General features: G+C 39.6%; 1 protein-coding gene across 3 annotated transcripts in view; it reads left to right on the top strand.

Annotated features, from left to right (window-relative positions):
- syne1b (spectrin repeat containing, nuclear envelope 1b) overlaps positions 1–19,724 on the top strand; it is an 85,371-nt gene that overhangs the window by 56,134 nt on the left and 9,513 nt on the right. For 2 of the 3 annotated variants that reach the window (XM_053509722.1, XM_053509720.1), the window contains 47 exons: positions 15–283; positions 369–534; positions 659–814; positions 920–1,072; positions 1,176–1,358; positions 1,751–1,888; positions 1,993–2,178; positions 2,508–2,630; positions 3,333–3,515; positions 3,872–4,015; positions 4,100–4,255; positions 4,404–4,541; positions 4,649–4,768; positions 4,851–5,012; positions 5,164–5,358; positions 5,529–5,690; positions 6,257–6,448; positions 6,978–7,109; positions 7,311–7,411; positions 7,661–7,808; positions 7,957–8,082; positions 8,164–8,322; positions 8,455–8,664; positions 8,776–8,877; positions 8,975–9,094; positions 9,196–9,396; positions 9,510–9,683; positions 9,802–9,933; positions 11,343–11,539; positions 11,649–11,781; positions 11,927–12,109; positions 12,296–12,445; positions 12,575–12,751; positions 12,835–12,990; positions 13,177–13,332; positions 13,417–13,587; positions 13,703–14,041; positions 15,846–16,028; positions 16,122–16,423; positions 16,607–16,754; positions 16,942–17,036; positions 17,129–17,363; positions 17,659–17,853; positions 18,029–18,154; positions 18,327–18,482; positions 19,203–19,361; positions 19,454–19,620. In XM_053509722.1, coding sequence (XP_053365697.1) covers positions 15–283; positions 369–534; positions 659–814; positions 920–1,072; positions 1,176–1,358; positions 1,751–1,888; positions 1,993–2,178; positions 2,508–2,630; positions 3,333–3,515; positions 3,872–4,015; positions 4,100–4,255; positions 4,404–4,541; positions 4,649–4,768; positions 4,851–5,012; positions 5,164–5,358; positions 5,529–5,690; positions 6,257–6,448; positions 6,978–7,109; positions 7,311–7,411; positions 7,661–7,808; positions 7,957–8,082; positions 8,164–8,322; positions 8,455–8,664; positions 8,776–8,877; positions 8,975–9,094; positions 9,196–9,396; positions 9,510–9,683; positions 9,802–9,933; positions 11,343–11,539; positions 11,649–11,781; positions 11,927–12,109; positions 12,296–12,445; positions 12,575–12,751; positions 12,835–12,990; positions 13,177–13,332; positions 13,417–13,587; positions 13,703–14,041; positions 15,846–16,028; positions 16,122–16,423; positions 16,607–16,754; positions 16,942–17,036; positions 17,129–17,363; positions 17,659–17,853; positions 18,029–18,154; positions 18,327–18,482; positions 19,203–19,361; positions 19,454–19,620 — 7,859 coding nt within the window. Of the gene's footprint in view, positions 1–14; positions 284–368; positions 535–658; positions 815–919; positions 1,073–1,175; positions 1,359–1,750; positions 1,889–1,992; positions 2,179–2,507; positions 2,631–3,332; positions 3,516–3,871; positions 4,016–4,099; positions 4,256–4,403; positions 4,542–4,648; positions 4,769–4,850; positions 5,013–5,163; positions 5,359–5,528; positions 5,691–6,256; positions 6,449–6,977; positions 7,110–7,310; positions 7,412–7,660; positions 7,809–7,956; positions 8,083–8,163; positions 8,323–8,454; positions 8,665–8,775; positions 8,878–8,974; positions 9,095–9,195; positions 9,397–9,509; positions 9,684–9,801; positions 9,934–11,342; positions 11,540–11,648; positions 11,782–11,926; positions 12,110–12,295; positions 12,446–12,574; positions 12,752–12,834; positions 12,991–13,176; positions 13,333–13,416; positions 13,588–13,702; positions 14,042–15,845; positions 16,029–16,121; positions 16,424–16,606; positions 16,755–16,941; positions 17,037–17,128; positions 17,364–17,658; positions 17,854–18,028; positions 18,155–18,326; positions 18,483–18,931; positions 19,096–19,202; positions 19,362–19,453; positions 19,621–19,724 lie in introns of those variants that run through there. The other variant, XM_053509721.1, reaches the window with a different exon arrangement.

Below are 19,724 nucleotides of genomic sequence, written 5' to 3'. Positions count from 1 at the left end.
GTTTACTATTTCAGATTAACAAAGTAAAGGCTGTAGTAGAAGAGATAAAGAGTCATCTCCCTGAATGTTCTGTTGAAAAAGCCTCTAAAGCCACACTTCAGTCCTATCAAGAGCAACACGAGCTGGTCACTCAGGACCTGGAGCGGGAATTGTCGTCTCTCACACTCCTGCGGCAGTATGCCCTCAGCCTGTTGCATGATGTGGAAGTCTCAGTGCCAACAACGGATCTTGACCAGCTGCCTAGTCTGAAGGAGATCAAAGCCGTGCAGGATCAGTTGGAGAGGTGGTTGTTTAACCATTTGATTTAGCACTTATGTTTGTGGGCATTTGAAAGTTACTTTACTTCATGTGGTTTTCCTCTCTTCCAGTCTCTTAAAGAAGTCCAAAACAGATAAAGCACATGCCCAGCAGGAACTGAAAGATAGAGAGGAAGTAGAAAGAGGGCTAAGCTTGGTAAAAAGCTGGATTCAGGATTCTAGAGAGCTCTTGCTCAATCCCACTCCCGATATGGACATTCTCACACAGGAGCTAGAGGTGACACATCAGGCACAGATTTCACATTGCACATTTTTGGAGACACATTATAATAATTGTTCTATTTAACGGCTTAAATGAAAAACATGTATGGATTGAAATCTTTTTTTTTTTTTTTACTTAGGCCATGCATGCAGAACTAATAGCCCATCGTCAGAATGTGGATAAAATTGCAGAGCAACAGCAGAGCAAATACCTGGACTTGTTCACTATACTGCCTTCAGAGATCTCCATGCAGTTAGCAGAAGTTGCTTTGGCTCTAGGCTCTATTGAAGATCAGGTACATAAAAAGTGTCAAGTATTTTTCACTATAATAAGAGGATGTTGTTCTTGTCATTTATTCTACCATGGTGTAAGTTTTAACTGTTTCACATTATTGTTTAAGGTTCAAGCCAAGGAAAGAGACATTCAGAAGACTAGAGTTATCAAAGAGGAATTCAATTCCAGGATCAAAGACATTTCTGAGAAATTAAAAAGTATTTCTACAGCACTTAAAGAAAAGGCCACCGATATTGATCAAGCCAAAGAAGAAACCCAAGTAGGTTTTAATGGGTTTCCCTGTCTTTGTTCCTGGCACTAATCTGGTTAAGCATTGTTGTCATGTATTACTCTTTTTTTTGTTTTCTCAAAACTTTATATAGGGTTTCTGCACTGAACTAGAATGCTGTGGCAGAACACTTGCTGAACTGATTGTTGCTGTACAAGACCTTGGTCGGCGTCACCCACTTCTGTCCAAGCAACTAAGCGATAGCATTGCTAAATTAGGAGAGATCCACCATCACACTCTTCGTTTAGCAGAGTACAGAACAGTCTGGCTAAAGAAGGTAGTTGCATTCTCCTTTGTACAGGAGTAAACTGCATGAAATAATTATATATTAGTCAGTAAAACTACTGTATGTACACGGTCTGGCCAACAAAAAAGTTGACACTGTATTAACCTCTGGAGGTAATGTTATTGTTATTATTATCAACATTATGTGGCAACAAAAGAAGTCAGCTGCAAACCTGAATGTACTAAGGGTTATCCCCGCCAAAGATTTTTTTTTTCTTTCCTTCTTCTTCTTCTTCTTCTTCTTCTTTGTCTTTCGGCTGTTCCCTTTCAGGGGTTGCCACAGCGAAGTAGAAGTAAAATAATTACCCATTTCTGTATCATTCTTCATATACAATAATTGAGTCTTAATAGATTATTCCTTATTTTTGCATCTCTGTTCATCAGGCTGACGCACATCTAGATGAGTACAATGAGATGCTTGAGTTTATAGTGAAATGGACAGAGCGTGCTCGCAGCTTGGTTAAGACCAATATCATCTGGAATTCTTCCTCTGACTTGCAGGAGCAGATCAGAATGTACCAGGTACACTACATCACAAACGTAGCATGCAATTATACATGAAATGTTTTTATTTAAGGATAATTGTTAAACAGTAGTTGAATGATCCATTATCTCTGGTGTGGTAGTCTGTGTTGCATGAATCGAAGGAGCTCCATGGTGATCTGGAAGCTATGCAGGAGAAGGTGGAAGTGCTGTCTGAGTGTCTGCAGGTAGAGTCCATGGGCCAGCAGATGGCTGAGCTGAGTCGCCACACAGAGGAACTGGAGCAGGCTATCAAGTCACGGTTGCAGAGTCTACAGGAAGCTGCTATGGTATACTGTAGTGACCTGAATTTCTGGTTTCCTGTTACAATTATACAGTTCTGTAACATTTGCCCATTTATAGGCAGCTTGGTAATTATTTGTACGCTTTGTAAAGATGGGTTCTTATCATATAGAAATGAAATTTTCAATGAATATTTTTGGTAGAGGGTTTTATTTTCTTGTGATAACTTTATTTCAGTAATTAAATTTTTATAACAACATTTTAACCAAGGGTGTAAGTAATTCTGGATTTGACAGTATTCACATAGTATATTATAATGGAAATTACATTTCATTTGTGCTAGATGCATCAACATCTGTTAAATTCTGTTCATTAGGACATGGAAAAGTTTGAGAGTGAGGTAAAAGCCTTGCATATGGCTCTGGAGCAGGTCCAGGCAACCCTTACTTCTCCTGAACTCGCCCGCCTGAGTCTCAAAGAACAGCTGACTCAGAGACAGGTAATAATTCTCCCAGTTAAGTTTAATTTCAATTAACTTGGCACTTCAGATAATCAAACACCCCCTAAAAAGCATTGAAGCTGTAAGGGTAACCCTGCTATCAAGGCATGAAAAAATGAATCAAATCTTATTAAGCATTGTTTTTAAACCATGCAATTAAAACCATGTAAATTTCTTAGTATATGATTATGTAGAGCTGGGCGTGTACAGCATATGTTTATGTATAGTTGTATGTGTAACTATGACAGCCATTATCATTATTATTTTTTTATTTTTTAAAGTTTAAATTAGCTGAAACTGTTGGACTTCTTTTGGTATATATTCCTCTTTAAACTTTGGTTTCAAGGCCTTGAGGTTTAATGATATAATATTATGCTACAGAAAATGTGATTTTGGTTGTTCTACTGTAACTCTTCCTCATTGCATGATCTCCAAGTGCTTGGTGGGTTTCCTTTCTGGTACTCCGGTTTCCTCCCACAATCCAAAGACATGCAGATTAGGCTTATTGGCATTCCCAAAATGTGTGAATAAATGTGTGAGTGTGTGTGTGTGCCCTGCGATGGATTGCCACCCTTTTGGGTGGACCCCACCCTACATGACAAAATTAAAGCTGAAAGCAGGACAGAAAAGTTACTGAATACACATGTGTTGAAAGATTAGGGGTTGTGCGTATATATGCTAATGCTTGGTATTCTTTTCTAGCATTTGTTGTCAGACATGGAGAGCTTTAAGCAGCAGGTGGATGCAGTGCAGGCCTGTCAGAGTGCACTTCGCATGCCAGAGGAGGTGGTAAACAGCCTGTGTATCTGTCGTACAGCTCTTAACCTGCAGCAGGAAGCCAGCCAGCTGCAGCACACTGCCATCCAACAGTGCAACATTCTACAGGTATGAAGCAATGCAGAGGAAATTTATGAACACCAAATGTTAATAAGTTTAAGTTTAGACTTTTGGAAAAAAACAAGGAAAGCATAATTATAATAATAGTGTATATTAAATATGCATGGGCATATTCTTTGTATTACCTACACTGGTGACCTAGCAGGCTTTTGCGTGTTTTTGTACATTTTGTAGGATATACTTATTATTATTATTTATATATTACAAAAAGAAGCTTAAATTTTTCTTTTAAATGATTTAATTATGTTCTGATTCTGATTATTCTGAATATTTTGCATAAGATCAGGCAAAGATCTTGGCATAACGACATTATTATTAATTCATTTCACATCTTCCTCTTTCAGGAGGCTGTGGTTCAGTATGAGCAGTATGAGCAAGAAGTACAACATTTGCAGGGACTAATTGAAGATGCTCACAGGGTAATTCAAGACCGACCTGTTCCCACCAGCAATATCCAGGAGCTACAGAGCCAGATACGTCACCATGAGGTCAGCCTATGGCTCAACAAGCAAAAATGCAAGACACAATTCGTACTCTGATTAAGCACATTTTTTTTCCTATTTGCTAAACAGGAGCTGGCCCAGAAAATCAAAGGATACCAGGAACAGATTGCATCGCTAAACTCTAAGTGTAAAATGTTAACAGTGAAAGCCAAGCATGCCACCATGCTGCTGACTGTAAGAGATGCAGAGGGCCTGGCTGAGGATGCACAGGATTTTGACAGAGAGGTAATGACACTCACATCTTTCTATGCTTATGGTTGTTCCTTTTGCCTCAACTTATACTGTGGGAAACATATACTCTGCAGAGAATAAATAGAACTTTTGATGTTTGTCTTCTTCCTTCTCTAATCATCTTTGTCCTTGGTGGTATCAGATAACACCTGGTCACAGTCACACCCACCTGTCTCCCGTCACTGAAGAGTCTGGTGAAGAAGGCACTAACAGCGAGATTTCCACTCCCCTCTGCCGTCCCCAGTCCCCTATTACTAATTCTGAGGCATCACTTAACATGGTTGTCTGATTACAATATATTTGTTTGATTTTAAGTATATAACACTGCATTTAATAGAGCTAGTATTTGCTAATTTATTTATGGCTCTTGGTTTCTCTGGCATTTAGTTGTCCTCAGTCCGAGCTACTCTCGTCAGAGCTCCTGTACAGGAGCTGTATGATCCGACCCTTGATTCTGTGGCTAAGCTTGATGACCTTCAGCGTTCATGGGAGACACTGAAAAATGTGGTAAGTTATGCATGAGATCAAATAATTGATATAGTATACTGAGGCTTTGGACATTTGAATTTACTCCTTATCAATAATACAGATCAGTGAAAAGCAGAAGACACTTTATGAGGCTCTGGAGAGACAACAGCGATACCAAGGCTCTTTGCAGTCCATTTCCCTGAAAATGGAGACCATTGAGACCAGCCTGAATGAGCCTCCTTTGCATGACCTAAGCCCAGGCAGGCAGATAGTCCTGCATCAGGTAGAGATGAGAACAATACCAAAAGATTATGGAGTAAAAAAAATTTGGCAAAAATTGCAACAAAAAAAAAACAACCTAAAAACTGTTGATCCTGTAATACCTGTGACGTGTTCACCTAATCAGTGTGGTACATTTTTGGTATGACTTTTAGAATCTAATGGGAGACATTACCAGGCTTCAGGATGACATAGATGAGCTGCAATCAAACTTTGCTGAAGATCTGACGTTTGAGACTGTAGACGCTGACACAGCTGAACAGCTAGCTATGCAATCCACTCTCACTGTGTTATCTGATCGTATGGCCACCATACAGATGAAAGCCTCTGGAAAACAGCAGCTTCTGGAGGTATACATTTATTTCCTGACCATAGTTAGTTTGTTTCCTTTTTCATCTCATTACTATCACTATTTGCTTTCTGTAATATACTGTAATAAGCCAACCTCTGCGCAACTGTGCTATATTTAATAATATTCTTGGTCCTGAGTGTGTGATTAGTGTGTCTGTTTTTGCTTTAGGAGCGTTTGAGTGACCGTCTTGAGAAGCAGCAGCAGGAGGAGGCCTTACAGCTCTATCTAAGCCAGGTGGATGATCTCGACCAATGGTTGCTGAGTGCACGCAGCATGCTAAGCTCCACCCCTCAGGATTTAGACATGAACGTGGAGCTCTCAGACTGCCAGGTTAGAGCATTATCTACTTCCCACATTACGACACTCATTACAGTCAGGTTTATGGACATACACCTTCATTACATGCACTCCAATGCTGCAGTCGTGCTATTGTGGTTTAAGAAAGTACAGTAGTAGGTAAACACTAGTATTAAAAGACCTAAGCAGCTGTAAAGCAGATTATGCATATGTCTCAGTGTAACTGTCACTGATGCCTCAAGCAGCTTTCAGGTGATTAGTAGCTTCCCGTGCCGTCTTTGTCGCTGCCTTGAAAGTTGGCCAACCCAAGCTTCATATTCCTACAGCAAGATAACATTCAGTGGGTAGATGAGGGGGTGAGAGACACCTAGGGTGTAGTGAGTGGTTGAAGGTTACAAACAGATACTCAGTTGGACAACACTGTTGATTCTGTAATGAAAGAATGGCATTTGGGGAGGTTAAAAATAATGTTCTGTCCCCAAGCAGACAGGAATCTACAGTAGGATGACATTCGGGAATGAGGAGTTCACACTTCAGATTATTGGAGATTAGAGGGCAGGATCATGTTTGAGTTGGCATCTTTTTTGCTGCTGTTGCAGAACATGCTGCTGGAGATTGAAGAGAAGGTGCTTGCTCTCTCTGAGCTCTCTTTGCACAGTGAAGCTCTTCTGCTGGAGGGTCGGCCAGAGACGAGGGATGAAGCTGAGCAGCTAGCCAGGAGACTACGTGCTTTAAAAGGCAGCTTGGTGGAGCTGCAGCGTATGCTACAAGACAAACAGATAAATCTCCAGGTAATCATTTAACTCTTTGAAAGTTCCCTAAACAAATTTGCATATAGGCAATTAAAGTTATTAGCACCTGGCATTCAATTGCATGTTGGAATTCAATGCATGTTGTCTATGTTTACTGAAGCCCTTGGAGTAGTTAAAATGTACAGCGTCCTGGTGTATGATTTCTCATACAGTTAAATATAAGATATTGATTGTAATGAATGTAGTAATATCATTTGATTATTGATTATTGGTGAATGGACAAGGAAGTAAGTTTTACCTGCCGATATACTTAAAATCACATACTCAGAAATGAGTACTGTGTAGCATTTTATGATTTTCCTTTTAGTTCAATTTAATATTTTTAATAAAATTTTCTGACACTGAAATCCTATTATTCCAAATTAATGTAAATCTTGTCTTAAGGTCTAAATCTTTCCTTTTGCTTTTTTATTTTTTTGCACTATTGAACAATCATTTATTCTTCTTAAACTAATAATGGTAACATTGTAGATTTTTATGCTATAGGTTTTTTTTTTTTTTTTTTCAGGGGTCACTACAGGAGCAATCGGACAGTGAGTCAGAGTCCAGTCTCTCTCAGAGTCCTAATGTGCAGGACTGGCTGGCACATGCCCACTCCACACGGAGCCAGCACCAACAGGATACCCTGCAGAGACAACGGGTACAATTACTGTTATGATGTTCTGTTATGATGGCCTTTCTCATTATTAGGACTTTAGCAATAATTAGATTTATTTTTGTGTTTTTTTTAAAAAGGTAGTTTTACATTTAAATTGAATTACATCTCAGTACAGCTTGCTAATATTATTACGAGTTGAAAAGAAATCATCTAATCGTTATATATCTTGTTCTGTGGAATAAGGAACTTGAGGAGCAATTGGCTGAGCAGAAGAAGCTGCTGAAATCTGTGGCTAGCCGTGGAGAAGAGATCCTTAACCAGCAGGCTTCACCCAGCAGGGCCAGGTCAATGAGCTTATCATTCTCATACGTAATATTGGTTTTAATAATATAATCATTGTGACACTTGTTTTAATGTTTGCTTGTTAAATCTGAAAACCCTTATATACCAAAATGTAATTTTAAAAATTATAAAGTTAACAGGCCATTTTCTGATGGAACACTTACAAAGCATCAAGTACTTTTTACTGTTACATTTACTGTAAGCAATTGCTTACATAATTTTTTTTTCCACGGGAACTGATTTATCTACAGTGTTTGTGAGGTACCCAGTCCAGAACTGGACACTGAGAGGCAGGCTGAACTGGGACAGAGACGAAAGAGATGGGAGAGCCTGAGAAAAGACTTGAACACCAAACTGCACCTTCTGCAGCGCACTCTGGAGCAGGACACCAAGCAACCAGTACTGTGATCCAGAGCGATACCTGATCCTAAATAAATATCTATACTGACTGTAGTCCATTTTAAATCACTGTGGTACATTTTAAATCACTGTGGTACAGTACAACTAAATAGCTTGTAGTCATTTTTTTTTTTTTTTTTTTTTACAGTTTTATTCTAGGACTGCTCGTGTAAGCACGTCTCCTCCTTTCTATAAAAGAGAAGCCCAGGTTAAGGACAAGTCTACACTGAAGTCATTATACAATAAATTCAACCAGGGTGCGGAGAATGCTCAGGTAATTTATTTCCCTAAATAGCAGTTGCTTTTGGAAGTTCGGAAATGTAACATGTAACATGTCTTCTTGTTATGGATGCAGGTTACAGGTTCAGCAGAAGATCAAGGTATGCAGATAGAACAGCAGTTGTATTCAGCAGTTACAGCCACTTCGTCTTGGCTAGATGATGTAGAGAACACACTGTTCTCAAGGGCAATGCTTCTGACGGAGAACGCAGAGACACAGCTCTCCAACCATGAGGTTGGTAAACCTTTACAGTACTTTCTGTATTATAATAATACATTTATGGCATTTATGGCAAATAATATTTAAAACTGTCTCAAATATTGCATCAAGATTAGATGAATGAGGCTTGACTTGCATGTCTTTCAGGCTTTAGGAAAAGATGTGGCTGAGGTCACGGGAGAGGTGACCCGCAGCCGAGTATTGCTAGGGAGTGTTGTGGGGTTCCCTGGAGAAAAGCAGACCCTGATGGAAGATACACTTGACTGCCTGTCTCAGCGACTGGAAACTTTAGACTCAGCAGTGGATCGTCGCTGTGAGAGCATGAGGAACAGGATGCTGGATCTCACTGCTTTCCAGGTTAATGCAGTCCCAGTCAGACCTGGTGGTGAACCTAAAATATTCTGTCTATTAGATCAATCAATGGGCCTCATTTAATGCATGGGATATTTTCTGTTTTATTTCTAACAGACTGAGCTGGAGGTTCTCTTCTCAGTCATAAGTGAAAGCAAGTTTCATATTCTACAGAAGCTTGCAGGGATCCTCGACTGCCCACCAGATAAACAACTAGAGGTAAAAAAAAAAAAGATCAAAGGTCATTCAGTTCATTTACAGTGATAAATGAATGACATTAGATTGTTATTACCTTTAAACTGTAATTCCTTTTTAGACAATCGCTGAGGTAGAAGAGTCCCTTAGAGTGTTAGAGCATAAAATTACAGATTTGAAAACCAGAGGAGCAGCTCTGCAGCCAGATCAGATTTCTAACAATGAACTGATGAAACTCCAGGTACGTACTTACTCATTAAACTGTGTAAAGCGACATTATGTATTTAGTGAAAATGAATTTACTTTCTGAGCAATATTTCCTGTGCATGTAACATTTAATAGGACACATACGAAGAGCTGGTTATGACAGTCGGCTCTCGTCGGAGTGGGCTGAACCAGAGCATGGCTCTGAAGGGTCAGTATGAAAGAGCATTACAAGACCTGGTAGATCTGGTTGATACTGCTCAGGACAAGATGACTGCTGACCAGAAGATAATTGCTGGCTCAGTGGAAGAAGTCCAAAGTCTGTTAGACAAACACAAGGCAAGCAATGTTTTTAACAGATGGGATTGTTAAAATGCTGTGACACAAGTAGGAAGTAAAGTATGACAATATAGGCATTTATAAGTGATGTGTCAAATATCTTGCTTCTTTAGGAGTTCTTCCAAGGGCTGGAGTGGCACATGGTCTTAACCGAGACGTTCTACAAGAAAATTAGTGCTTTTGTCCTGCCACAGGAGAGCCAAGCATTGGAGGACACTTTGGCCCAAGCGCAGGAGGTTCTAAAGCAGGCTCACAAGAAAGGAGTGGAACTGGAGTACATCCTGGAGGTAGATTTATATGAACATTTTTTAAATAGTAATTATATCATGTTTAATTAATTGTTGTCGGTCTAAATATCTTTGTCTCTTAGTATAATCTGTTTTATGTCTGTGTATGTGTTTACAGACATGGAGTCGTTTGGTCTTGGACTATCAATGTCTGAATAGGCATCTAGAGGTAGTGGAAGGCCGCATGCCTGCTGTTCCCCTGTTAGAGGAGTCGGAGGAGAGGTTAACTGAAAGAATAGAACTGTATCAGGTACTGTATATTAGTATTAGCATTTATTCCTTGCATCTCATATACTGTATAAACCAAAGCATTTTTCTGTGTTAATGCAGGCTTTTTGACACAATATAATATATACGTATTGTATGAAGGTTATGTACAGGACATTTACATTTACATTTGGGCATTTGGCAGACGCTCTTATCCAGAGCGACTTACATTTTTATCTCATTATACATCTGAGCAGTTGAGGGTTAAGGGCCTTGCTCAAGGGCCCAACAGTGGCAACTTGGTGGTTGTGGGGTTTGAACCTGGGATCTTACGAACCGTAGTCCAATGCCTTAACCACTGAGCTACCCCTGGACCCTGGACATACTGTACTGCTAGAGATTATGTGTCCCTCGAAAGCCCTAATGTCCTAATGACTCAAACCTTGGCAATCCTGTTTTGCCAATAGCCAAAAACACAAAGCACAAAATCCAAATGACATTAGAAGCTTTAAATATATTAATGATTAACTTTATATTTATTTATAATATACTACTATTTTATAGCGTGCCACCTCAGGTGTATTGTTAATACACTATATAATATTAAGGGAGATACGAAAATATGTTTATATATTATGTAATTATATGCTGGACTAGCACGCGTTAATACTGTAATGTTAATCGTTGCTTAACCTTATGAATACGGAGCATGGACACACCCTAACGTATATAAACCGACTGAAAAAAAAACTAGGCGAACAATTTTGTCCTTTGTTTTCTTGTTAAGTTTTATGTTTTAGTTTCTTCAAACAAATGATGTCTTCAGAGAAAGACTGGCCAGCTGATATACTGGCCAACCAGTATTGTGTGGAAGGCAAATATTGAAAATAAATAAATATCTATCAATATAATATTTATCAATTTTTAATTGTAAATGCATATTGTAATTTTTATTGTCTGCAATAGTAAATGAAGGAAAAGCCTGCTCACCCCCATATACAGACTTAGATGAGGTGCTGGAGTTTTCAAACATGAAACAACCAAATAAAAGGAGCATCTGCCACACTTTTATTTAAATAGTTTTTTGCACAGAATGATGGTGTGGATGCTTCTTTTCTTTTGTTAAATATTATTATAGTTCAATTTGTTTGGAATTATTACATACGGCACTTCTGTATGGCTGTAGAATAAACGCCTCATGGTTCCAAGGGTTTCTGATTTTCTACCAAATACACTCAGTTACCCAAAGGGGTTACTGTGTGTGTGCATAGTGCTCTCTAATGGGTGGCTGATCCCTACAGGGTGTTTCAGTCTTGTCCCATAGTTCATGGGATAGGTTCTGAGTCCCCTGTGATTCTGACCTGGATAGTGTGGTAACTGAATTTAAATGAAGAAATGAATTAATGACTATGGTATCATTTACGGTCATCATGTCTAATCTTATATTCCCAGAGCTTGAAGTCCATTCTGGCAGAGCACCAGCACAAGCTTCATCAGGTACTAGAGGAGGGCAAGTCCCTGCTGCAGTCTGTGGCCTGCCACACACTGGAGAACCAACTTACTCTGCTGGGGGAACACTGGCTAAGCAACAGCACTAATGTCAATAAAGAACTGCTACGTCTGGAGTCTATCCTCAAACACTGGATAAGGTCTAGACCTGCATAATCACTTATTCTAATAATTACTTTTTTTTCTGACTTCAGTAAAATGATTCATTATTTTAAATTACAGGCAGTATGTTGTGAATTTTTTTTTCAGATATCAGAGTGAATCTGCTGAGCTAAATGAGTGGTTACAGGATGCTTTGGAACGTTTGGAGTTCTGGAACAATCAGTCAATAACTGTACCTGAAGAGCTTGAGACAGTTAGAGGACACCTGTCAGCTTTCTTGGTTAGTATCAAATTATCAAGAACAAACATCTAAGCACAGTCATTGGTCCCAAAGGTTATCTAAAAAAATAACCTGTCAGAAAATGAGCCGAAACCTTGCACCACATCTTTTTAAATATCTAAAACATGCCTCCTCTCCCCCTCAGGATTTCAGTAAGGAAGTTGAAGCTCACTCTAGTTTAAAATCTTCAGTATTCAATGAAGGAAACCAGCTGTTAAGGCTGAAGAAGGCAGACACAGGCATTCTGAGGGCAGAGTTAGCCCGTGTGGAGGCCCAGTGGGCTGAGCTGCTCACTCGCATCCCTGTTGTGCAAGAGAAACTCCACCAGGTAATGTGCTTCACCACAGCGTTATGTGCTATACTGGGCGATCATGTCTACCAAATAGAATTTGAATAGTAAAAATTTTGTCTATTCTGTCTATAATCCTTCTATTCTATTAAATAAATGTAATTTCCTGGTTATATCACCCCTCCTGCACTAATGGCTGACAAAAATGTTTGCTTCCTTTCCCAGTCTCAAATGGACAAGTTGGCTTCATGCCATGCCATCACTGAACTGGTAAACTGGATCTCACTGATGGAGAGAGTGATGGATGAGGATGAAGACAACCTTAAAGGAGCTGTGGGGTCAAAGGTTATCCAGGAGTACTTGCTGTGCTATAAGGTAGACTCCGGTTATGACAGAATACATTCATAACAAAAAACCTGCACCACAAACCATTCTCACACATTTGCAGTGAATCCCACTGTTGCTAGTGATATGGTAATTAACGATTTAACTTCTCATCCGTAGGGTTTCTGTGTAGACGTGAACTGCAAGCAGTTGACTGTAGACTTTGTGAACCAGTCAGTGCTGCAGATCAGTGGACAGGATGTGGAGAGCAAGCGCAAAGATAAGACAGACTTCGCTGAGAGGTTGGGAGCCATGAACCGCCGCTGGCAAATCCTCCAGGCTCGCATCACTGAGAGGGTTAGATTTTTTTTTTATTTAATGTCCTGTTAATTATTAAATAATTTAACTTACTTATTGACATGTAAGATGTGTTTATTCAGGTTCAGTACTTGGAGGGCTTGATTCAGTCCTGGCTCGACTACGAAAGCAACGTGGAATGCCTTAAAACCTGGTTATGTGCTCAGGAAGAGCGTCTCAAGAGGAAACACAAAATTGAGGATCTCTCCTCTGTGCAAAATGCTCTCAGAGACTGCCAGGTAAAACTGAACTGAAATATTGTAAATTATGCAATCTTAGGTCAACTGCTCAGTTCACTGTTCAGCACACTTCATCAGTGGATACAGATTAGGAAATGTTTGGAGTGGTTTAGATTTGAGAACTCTATATGGGTTAGCTCATCATTTGCATTTCTCTTTTTGTTTATGTCACATGCATGCGCACAGGAGATGGAATTAATGGTTAAGGAAAAGGAGAAGGAGGTGGAAAGAGTGGAAGAACAGGCTTGTGCTCTTGTCCAGAACAAAACAGATGAAGCCTGCGCTGTTGTCATGGAGACTCTCCAGGCGATGAATCACGCTTGGGCCAATCTTGACCATTTAGTATGTTCATTTTCTAAAAATATAAAAAGCATGTTTATATGTGTATGAAGAATTTGAGAAAAACAAACTTTTTCTTGCTTTCAGATTGGACAGCTAAAGATCAGCCTGAAGTCAGTATCGGATCAATGGAGCCAGTACAGGCAGGCATCTGAAGAGATTAACAGCCACCTGACAGAGGGAAGGTACTCTGTTTCTCGCTTTAGACTACTCACTGGTTCTCTGGATGCGGTGCAGCTCCAGGTGGACAGTCTGCAGGTAGGACTTCTCTCAACTTTTTCGAAGATTTGTATGTACATGTGCATGGAGAAAATGTAATAAATGCACAAAAAATAGAAGAGAAAAAATACATCTTTTATCCATCCTAACCTAGAACTTGCAGGGAGAGCTGGAGAAGCAGGAAAGCAGTCTGAGAAAGTTTGGAGCAATTACACATCAACTACTAAAGGAATGCCACCTGTCTGTGTCTGAGTCTCTGAACAACACCCTTAAAGATGTCAATGCCAGGTGGAGCAGTCTCTTAGAAGAGATTGTGGAACGTTTGAAGAGCAGTAAAGCTTTGCTACAGCTGTGGCAGAGCTATAGAGACCTGTACGAGCAAAACAAAGGCAGCATTCAGAGCCTGGAGGACAAAGCAGAGCAGCTCCTGAAGATAGTGAACAAAAAAGACATCTCAGAGGAGGAGGTGTCTAACTGGATTCAAGAATGTACAGTACGTGAGACAGTTTCTCTGCTATTGGTGTGAACATTTCTTTGATTGAATGTTAAAAGTAGGGTCAGCAATTTATTCAAAATTAGGACCTATCTAATATTTACTGTGTGTTTGGATAAGTATTTGGTTGTGTCAAAAGTTATGTGGGCAACCACCGTACAACGGGACAATGAGATGACTTTACCGTACTCAGCTTTCTTCTTTTTTAAAATCACTGCCCATACCATTCACTTTGCTAAAGATAAAACTGCTGCCCCACGCTGCAACTGGCTACTGCTTTTTAAAAACATACAGTACAGTATGCAGTCTCCACTGAGAATTATTAAAATAGCAAGATTGATTATTTTTTATGAAGATTAGACATTTTACTTTGATATTTAAATCTAAATGTATTAAATAACTTAGAATGTGGCATCTTTAGTTCGAAAATATCAATTTGTCAATAATCAAAAATATTGGAACACACAACTAATGGATATTCCCTGTTGCCCAGGTGTCCCTTGTTAGATTACTTGTTTAAACAGTGAACAGTTGAAAACTGTGAGTTTGATTTCTGGTAATGCCCCAGCTGACCATGGCCAGAAGAACAAGAGACCAAAATTGTCTGCTCTCTGTGAAGGATTGATGGCATACTCGTTCTCTCTAATCCATCACAGTGAAACTCTCCAGTCATGGGCATCTGTTCATGTATGCAGTATCTGTCCATGTATGCAGCCCATTTATGCAGAAGAGAGAAGATAATGCTTTTCTCTGAGTATGAGCCACCCCTTGATTTTGCATGTGCAGCATTTGACAAGATGGAGGTTGACTGACCACAGTTCTGAACAAGAGTGTGACAGCATTCATCCTCCCTGATTAGTTCCTGTTCTTTAGTAGAGGAGAGCTGCCTGATGGGTGGGAATTGGCCATGAGTAAGTTAATGAGATCGGTGAGGAAAAAAGAAAGAAATCACTGGTATTCTAGCAGCCAGACATTGAACAGGTTGGCCCACAGCAGTTGATGAAAGAAACTTTATGGGAGATGCCAAGGCGAACCGAGAAACAATAGTGAATGCTATCACCAATAACTTCCACAGGACAAAGGTGAAGGTATTCCAATCCAACTATCGAAAAAGACTTCAATAACAGAAATATAGAGGCCATGTTTCTAAAAAAGGGATCACTAATCTTTGTTAATGATATAACTTATGTTGATCTATGAAAACATTCACTTTACAGAGAAAGAACAATTAATGGAGAAACTATTTCAGTGTAATTGAGAGGAACATCCATTTTTTTCATCTTTTGGTCATGTCAGTTACTAGATTGATCTTACATTTTAAAAAGGAAAAAAAAAAAAAGCCTTACAAATGTTTGATGATCAGTGGGGTGCTGGCTTGGAGCAGTTATTTCAAGCATGGGATGTGTACCCAAATATTAGTAGTTATTTAATTAATTTATTTCTGTAACTGTCTGACTATTTGACTGACTGATCCAATACTTTTGCTCTAATCATTGGGTGGTGTGCTATCAGACGCCATGTTCCAAGTTATTTAAAGCAAGTAGATTTAAATATCAGGGTCTGTCTATCAAAATATCTCAAATATCTCTGTCTATCGTTTTATTTTCATCTTTTGGCACTGAGTGTCCGCAAACCCTTATTTCTTTAGTATTTGGCAAAAACAAAGGTTCTCTGATAGAAATATTTATTACCATCTATCTATATATCTAACTGTATTGTTATAATAGGTCCTCATGAATATACAGTATTAATTATTAATGTCTACTTATTTCTTTTGCTGAACCTCTGTGGTTACGCTCATCAGGAGTTGCTGCGATCTCAGGCGCCAGTGAAAGCCTCTCTGCAGGTCTTATTGGAGCTAGGAGAACAGCTCAAACAGCAGGTCGACACCTCAGCTGCAGCCTCCATCCAGTCTGACCACCAATTCCTTTCCCAGCGTCTTGGCTCCATGAATCAGACTCTCACCCGTCAACAAGCTGCCCTGCAGGTTCAATCTCTAATGCTGAATTTTAAGGGGGGAGAAATCAAATAAACCTGTTGGCATGTATTTTTTTATAATAATAGCTCTCCATAATTACAGGCAGGAATGCAGGACTATGAGACTTTTAACGAACAGCTGGCCACTCTCTATCGGTGGACAGTTGAAGCTGAGGAGGTTCTTAAAAGCCAGGACCCCAATGGCTCCTGTGACCAGTTAGTTATCCAGGACCGCATGGAAGAGCTCAAGAAACAGATGCTGAAGTTTAGTAGCATGGCTCCAGACCTGGAGCGTCTGAATGAGCTGGCCTACAGGCTGCCCCTCAGTGACTCTGAGATTAAACGCATGCAGAACTTGAACAGGAACTGGACCACCATATCAGGCCAGACCACTGAGAGATTCAGGTTTGATTGCACTAGCACCTGTAGTATTAAAATGCACATTTATTGTTTCATGTAAAGGATATAAAATTATACTCACATAGCATTTATCTCTTACTGCTAATGCATTCTTACCCTAACCCTAAAAATAAAAGATGTATATTTAAGCAGAGAATGGCTAGCTAAATATACATATTTTTTTTAAAGTAAACTTCAGGCCACCCTGCTACAGCAGCAGACATTTCTGGAGAAGTGTGAGACATGGATGGAGTTTTTGGTGCAGACAGAGGAGAAGCTTGCTGTGGAAATCTCCGGAAACTTCCAGAGCTTAATGGAGCAACAGAAAACTCATGAGGTAAATTTTGAATATTAATACATTTATTTTTATGCCATTTGACCGTAATCCAGAGCAACTTATATTTATGCTATTTTATACAACTGAGCAGTTGAAGAATGGCAACATTTCCATGTTTAAACCAATGTCATGTCTGATAATTCCCTAATTACTAAACCCTTTTTTTACTCTTAATTCTGTGATATAGTTGTTCCAGGCGGAGATGTTCAGCAGACAGCAGATCCTTCACTCCATCATCAGTGATGGACAGCATATGCTTGAGCATGGACAGGTGGACGACAGGTGAATAGAGTTCATTGAAAGGATTTGTTTAGCAATTATGGCAGGACGCATTAGACGTGATATATGATATACCCTAACCACCTTGTTTGCAGAGATGAATTTAAGCTGAAGTTGGCCCTGTTGAGTAACCAGTGGCAGGGAGTGGTGAGGCGGGCTCAGCAGCGGAGAGGCATCATAGACAGCCTGCTTCGCCAGTGGCAGCGCTACAGAGAGATGCTAGAGAAGCTACGCAAATGGCTAGCAGAGATCTCACAGCATAATGATGCTCTGCAGCCTGGATCTACAGTACCACTGCAACAGGCCAGAGCCATGCTGGATGCTGTGCAGGTAACCAAAACACTGGCACACTGGTTTCTTCATTGTCTTGCATTTAACCCTTGCCTTCCTTCCCGGTTAATAGCTGTTGAAATTTTTTAAAAATCTCTATAATTATGCAGAAAAAAAAATAAAGCAACAAAAAGAAACAAAAACTTTTAACATACTATTAAAAACTTTCAGTTGAAACGGAATACCGTGTAACCTTATGCAGTTTTTAACTGTAAAACCATTAAAAAACTCCAATGTTTCCAAAAGTCCAATTGTGCAAAGTCCGATTGATGCCTGGATTATGTTTTCAATGTAGCTGAAGGAGAAGGTACTTCAGAGGCAGCAAGGCAGTTACATTCTGACAGTGGAGGCGGGGAGGCAGCTTTTGCTCTCTGCGGACAGTCGGGCAGAAGTATCCCTGCACGAGGAGCTGCTCAGCATCCAGGAGCGCTGGAGACATGCCAACATTTGCCTGGAGGAGCAAAAAAGAGAGCTGGCTGTACTACTTAGGGTACAACAAATTATTGTACCACTCTTCTACTTTATTAGGTTATTGCACTGTAGGGAGATATTTATAGATGATTGCAAGCTGCAGAGTTTTTTTTGTCTTGGTATGCAGTTTATGGAAATTATAAGTAGAAAGAAACTGACTAAATAAAAAAAAAACTTTTTTTTCCTGTGAGCAGGATTGGCAAAGATGTGAGGAGGGCATTGGAGGGTCTCAGGAGAAACTGCGAGCTTTTAAGCGCCAACTTTCTCAGCCGTTACCGGATCACCATGAGGAGCTGCAGGCTGAACAGATGCGATGCAAGGTATAGTACAGTACCGCTGGCAACAGCACAATAACCGGTAGTTTTATTAAAACAGTAATTCTGATATCATTTGTTGACATTAACTAATTCGTCAAATTCCAAAACACCTGACAGATACAGTATATGGCAAATATAATTTTTTTAATAGTATTAGCTTTTCTATTAAATGCAGGACTTGGAGAGCATGTTTGACGGTTGGACAGAGGACCTGGCTCATCTGACTGTGCTGAGAGAATCGCTTTCAAGCTACATTAGCAGTGAAGACCTGTGTGTGCTGCAGGAACGCATTGAACTACTGCAGCGCCAGTGGGAGGAGATCTGTCACCAGGTGCATAACTGTTTTCTTTTTTTTTTTTGACAAATTAAATGTTGTGGAAAGAAACATTATATCCCAAATCTATACTAATTCCCTTTTGTATCAACTCATGTAAGTTACCAATAGGTGGTGATGTTGCACCATGTGTGAGCACAGCTTCGGGCGTTACTATTTATCTTGTCTGATTTCCTAAAAGGCCACTTAATGTGACTTACTGAGAGGGTCTGATAAAGCTCTAAAGTTTTTAAACTATGAAACAGTTTTTAATTAATTAGTTAAAAATATAGATTTTAAAGCAAATTTCAAATAGTTCTGACTATGGTAAGACTCACTGTTTATTAATCTCTTGAAATGCATTAAGGTTGATATATTATTGAAAAAAAGATTTACAAAGTAATTAGTTCTGAGACTGAAAGTAAGATGTGCAGTAGAGAAGGCCTTCCTGTCGGTTTGCTTGAGTGGCATCCGGTGCGTGCGTCTATAGACCACAGGATGTGTGCAAGCTTATTATATCACAGCAAGAGCTCTAGGAGCACTTTACAATTCAGTACATCGTTGCTACAACAACTTGTCAACTCATCTACAGCGATCTCCTTTTTTAAACTTATTTTCAGCAATCGTATAGGTATGTATATAGTATGTTGGAGTAACTTACACAGTATGGAATTATCGGCCAGTATTGTGCATTTGTCTAATTAGGAATTCCCGTATTATTTTTGTCTCTGTGTGCAGTTGTCTTTGCGCAGGCAGCAGGTGAGTGAGAAGCTGAATGAGTGGGCCATCTTTAATGAGAAGTATAAAGAGCTGTGTGAGTGGCTCACACATATGGAGAACAAGGTCTCGCAAAATGGTGACATTAGCATTGAAGAGATGATCGAGAAACTTAAAAAGGTAAATCAGTTAATATGTACAGTAAATGAAAGTTCATTCGAAGGCCTTAACTCACAAACAGTGTCACAAAATGTTTCGGCATTTCTCTAAAGGACTACCAGGATGAATTAACAGCTGCTCAGGAGGATAAGCAGCAGCTCCAGCAGATGGGAGAGCGTTTGGTCAAAGCTAGCCATGAGAGCAAAGCTTCAGAGATAGAACATAAACTCGTTAAGGTCGGTGATCGCTGGCAGCACCTGCTCGACCTCATCGGTGCTAGGTAAGACCACACAGGCTACAGAACTGAGAAATAGTGCTCACTTACCATTCATGATGTTCTTTTAAATATGTGCGCTACTTGAACTATTTAATATAGTGCATTAG

This window comes from Clarias gariepinus, chromosome 13 (genome assembly GCF_024256425.1).
Source record: "Clarias gariepinus isolate MV-2021 ecotype Netherlands chromosome 13, CGAR_prim_01v2, whole genome shotgun sequence".
Lineage (NCBI taxonomy): Eukaryota > Metazoa > Chordata > Actinopteri > Siluriformes > Clariidae > Clarias > Clarias gariepinus.
Note: the sequence above shows the minus strand (reverse complement) of the source record. Positions and strands in the feature narration are given on the sequence as shown.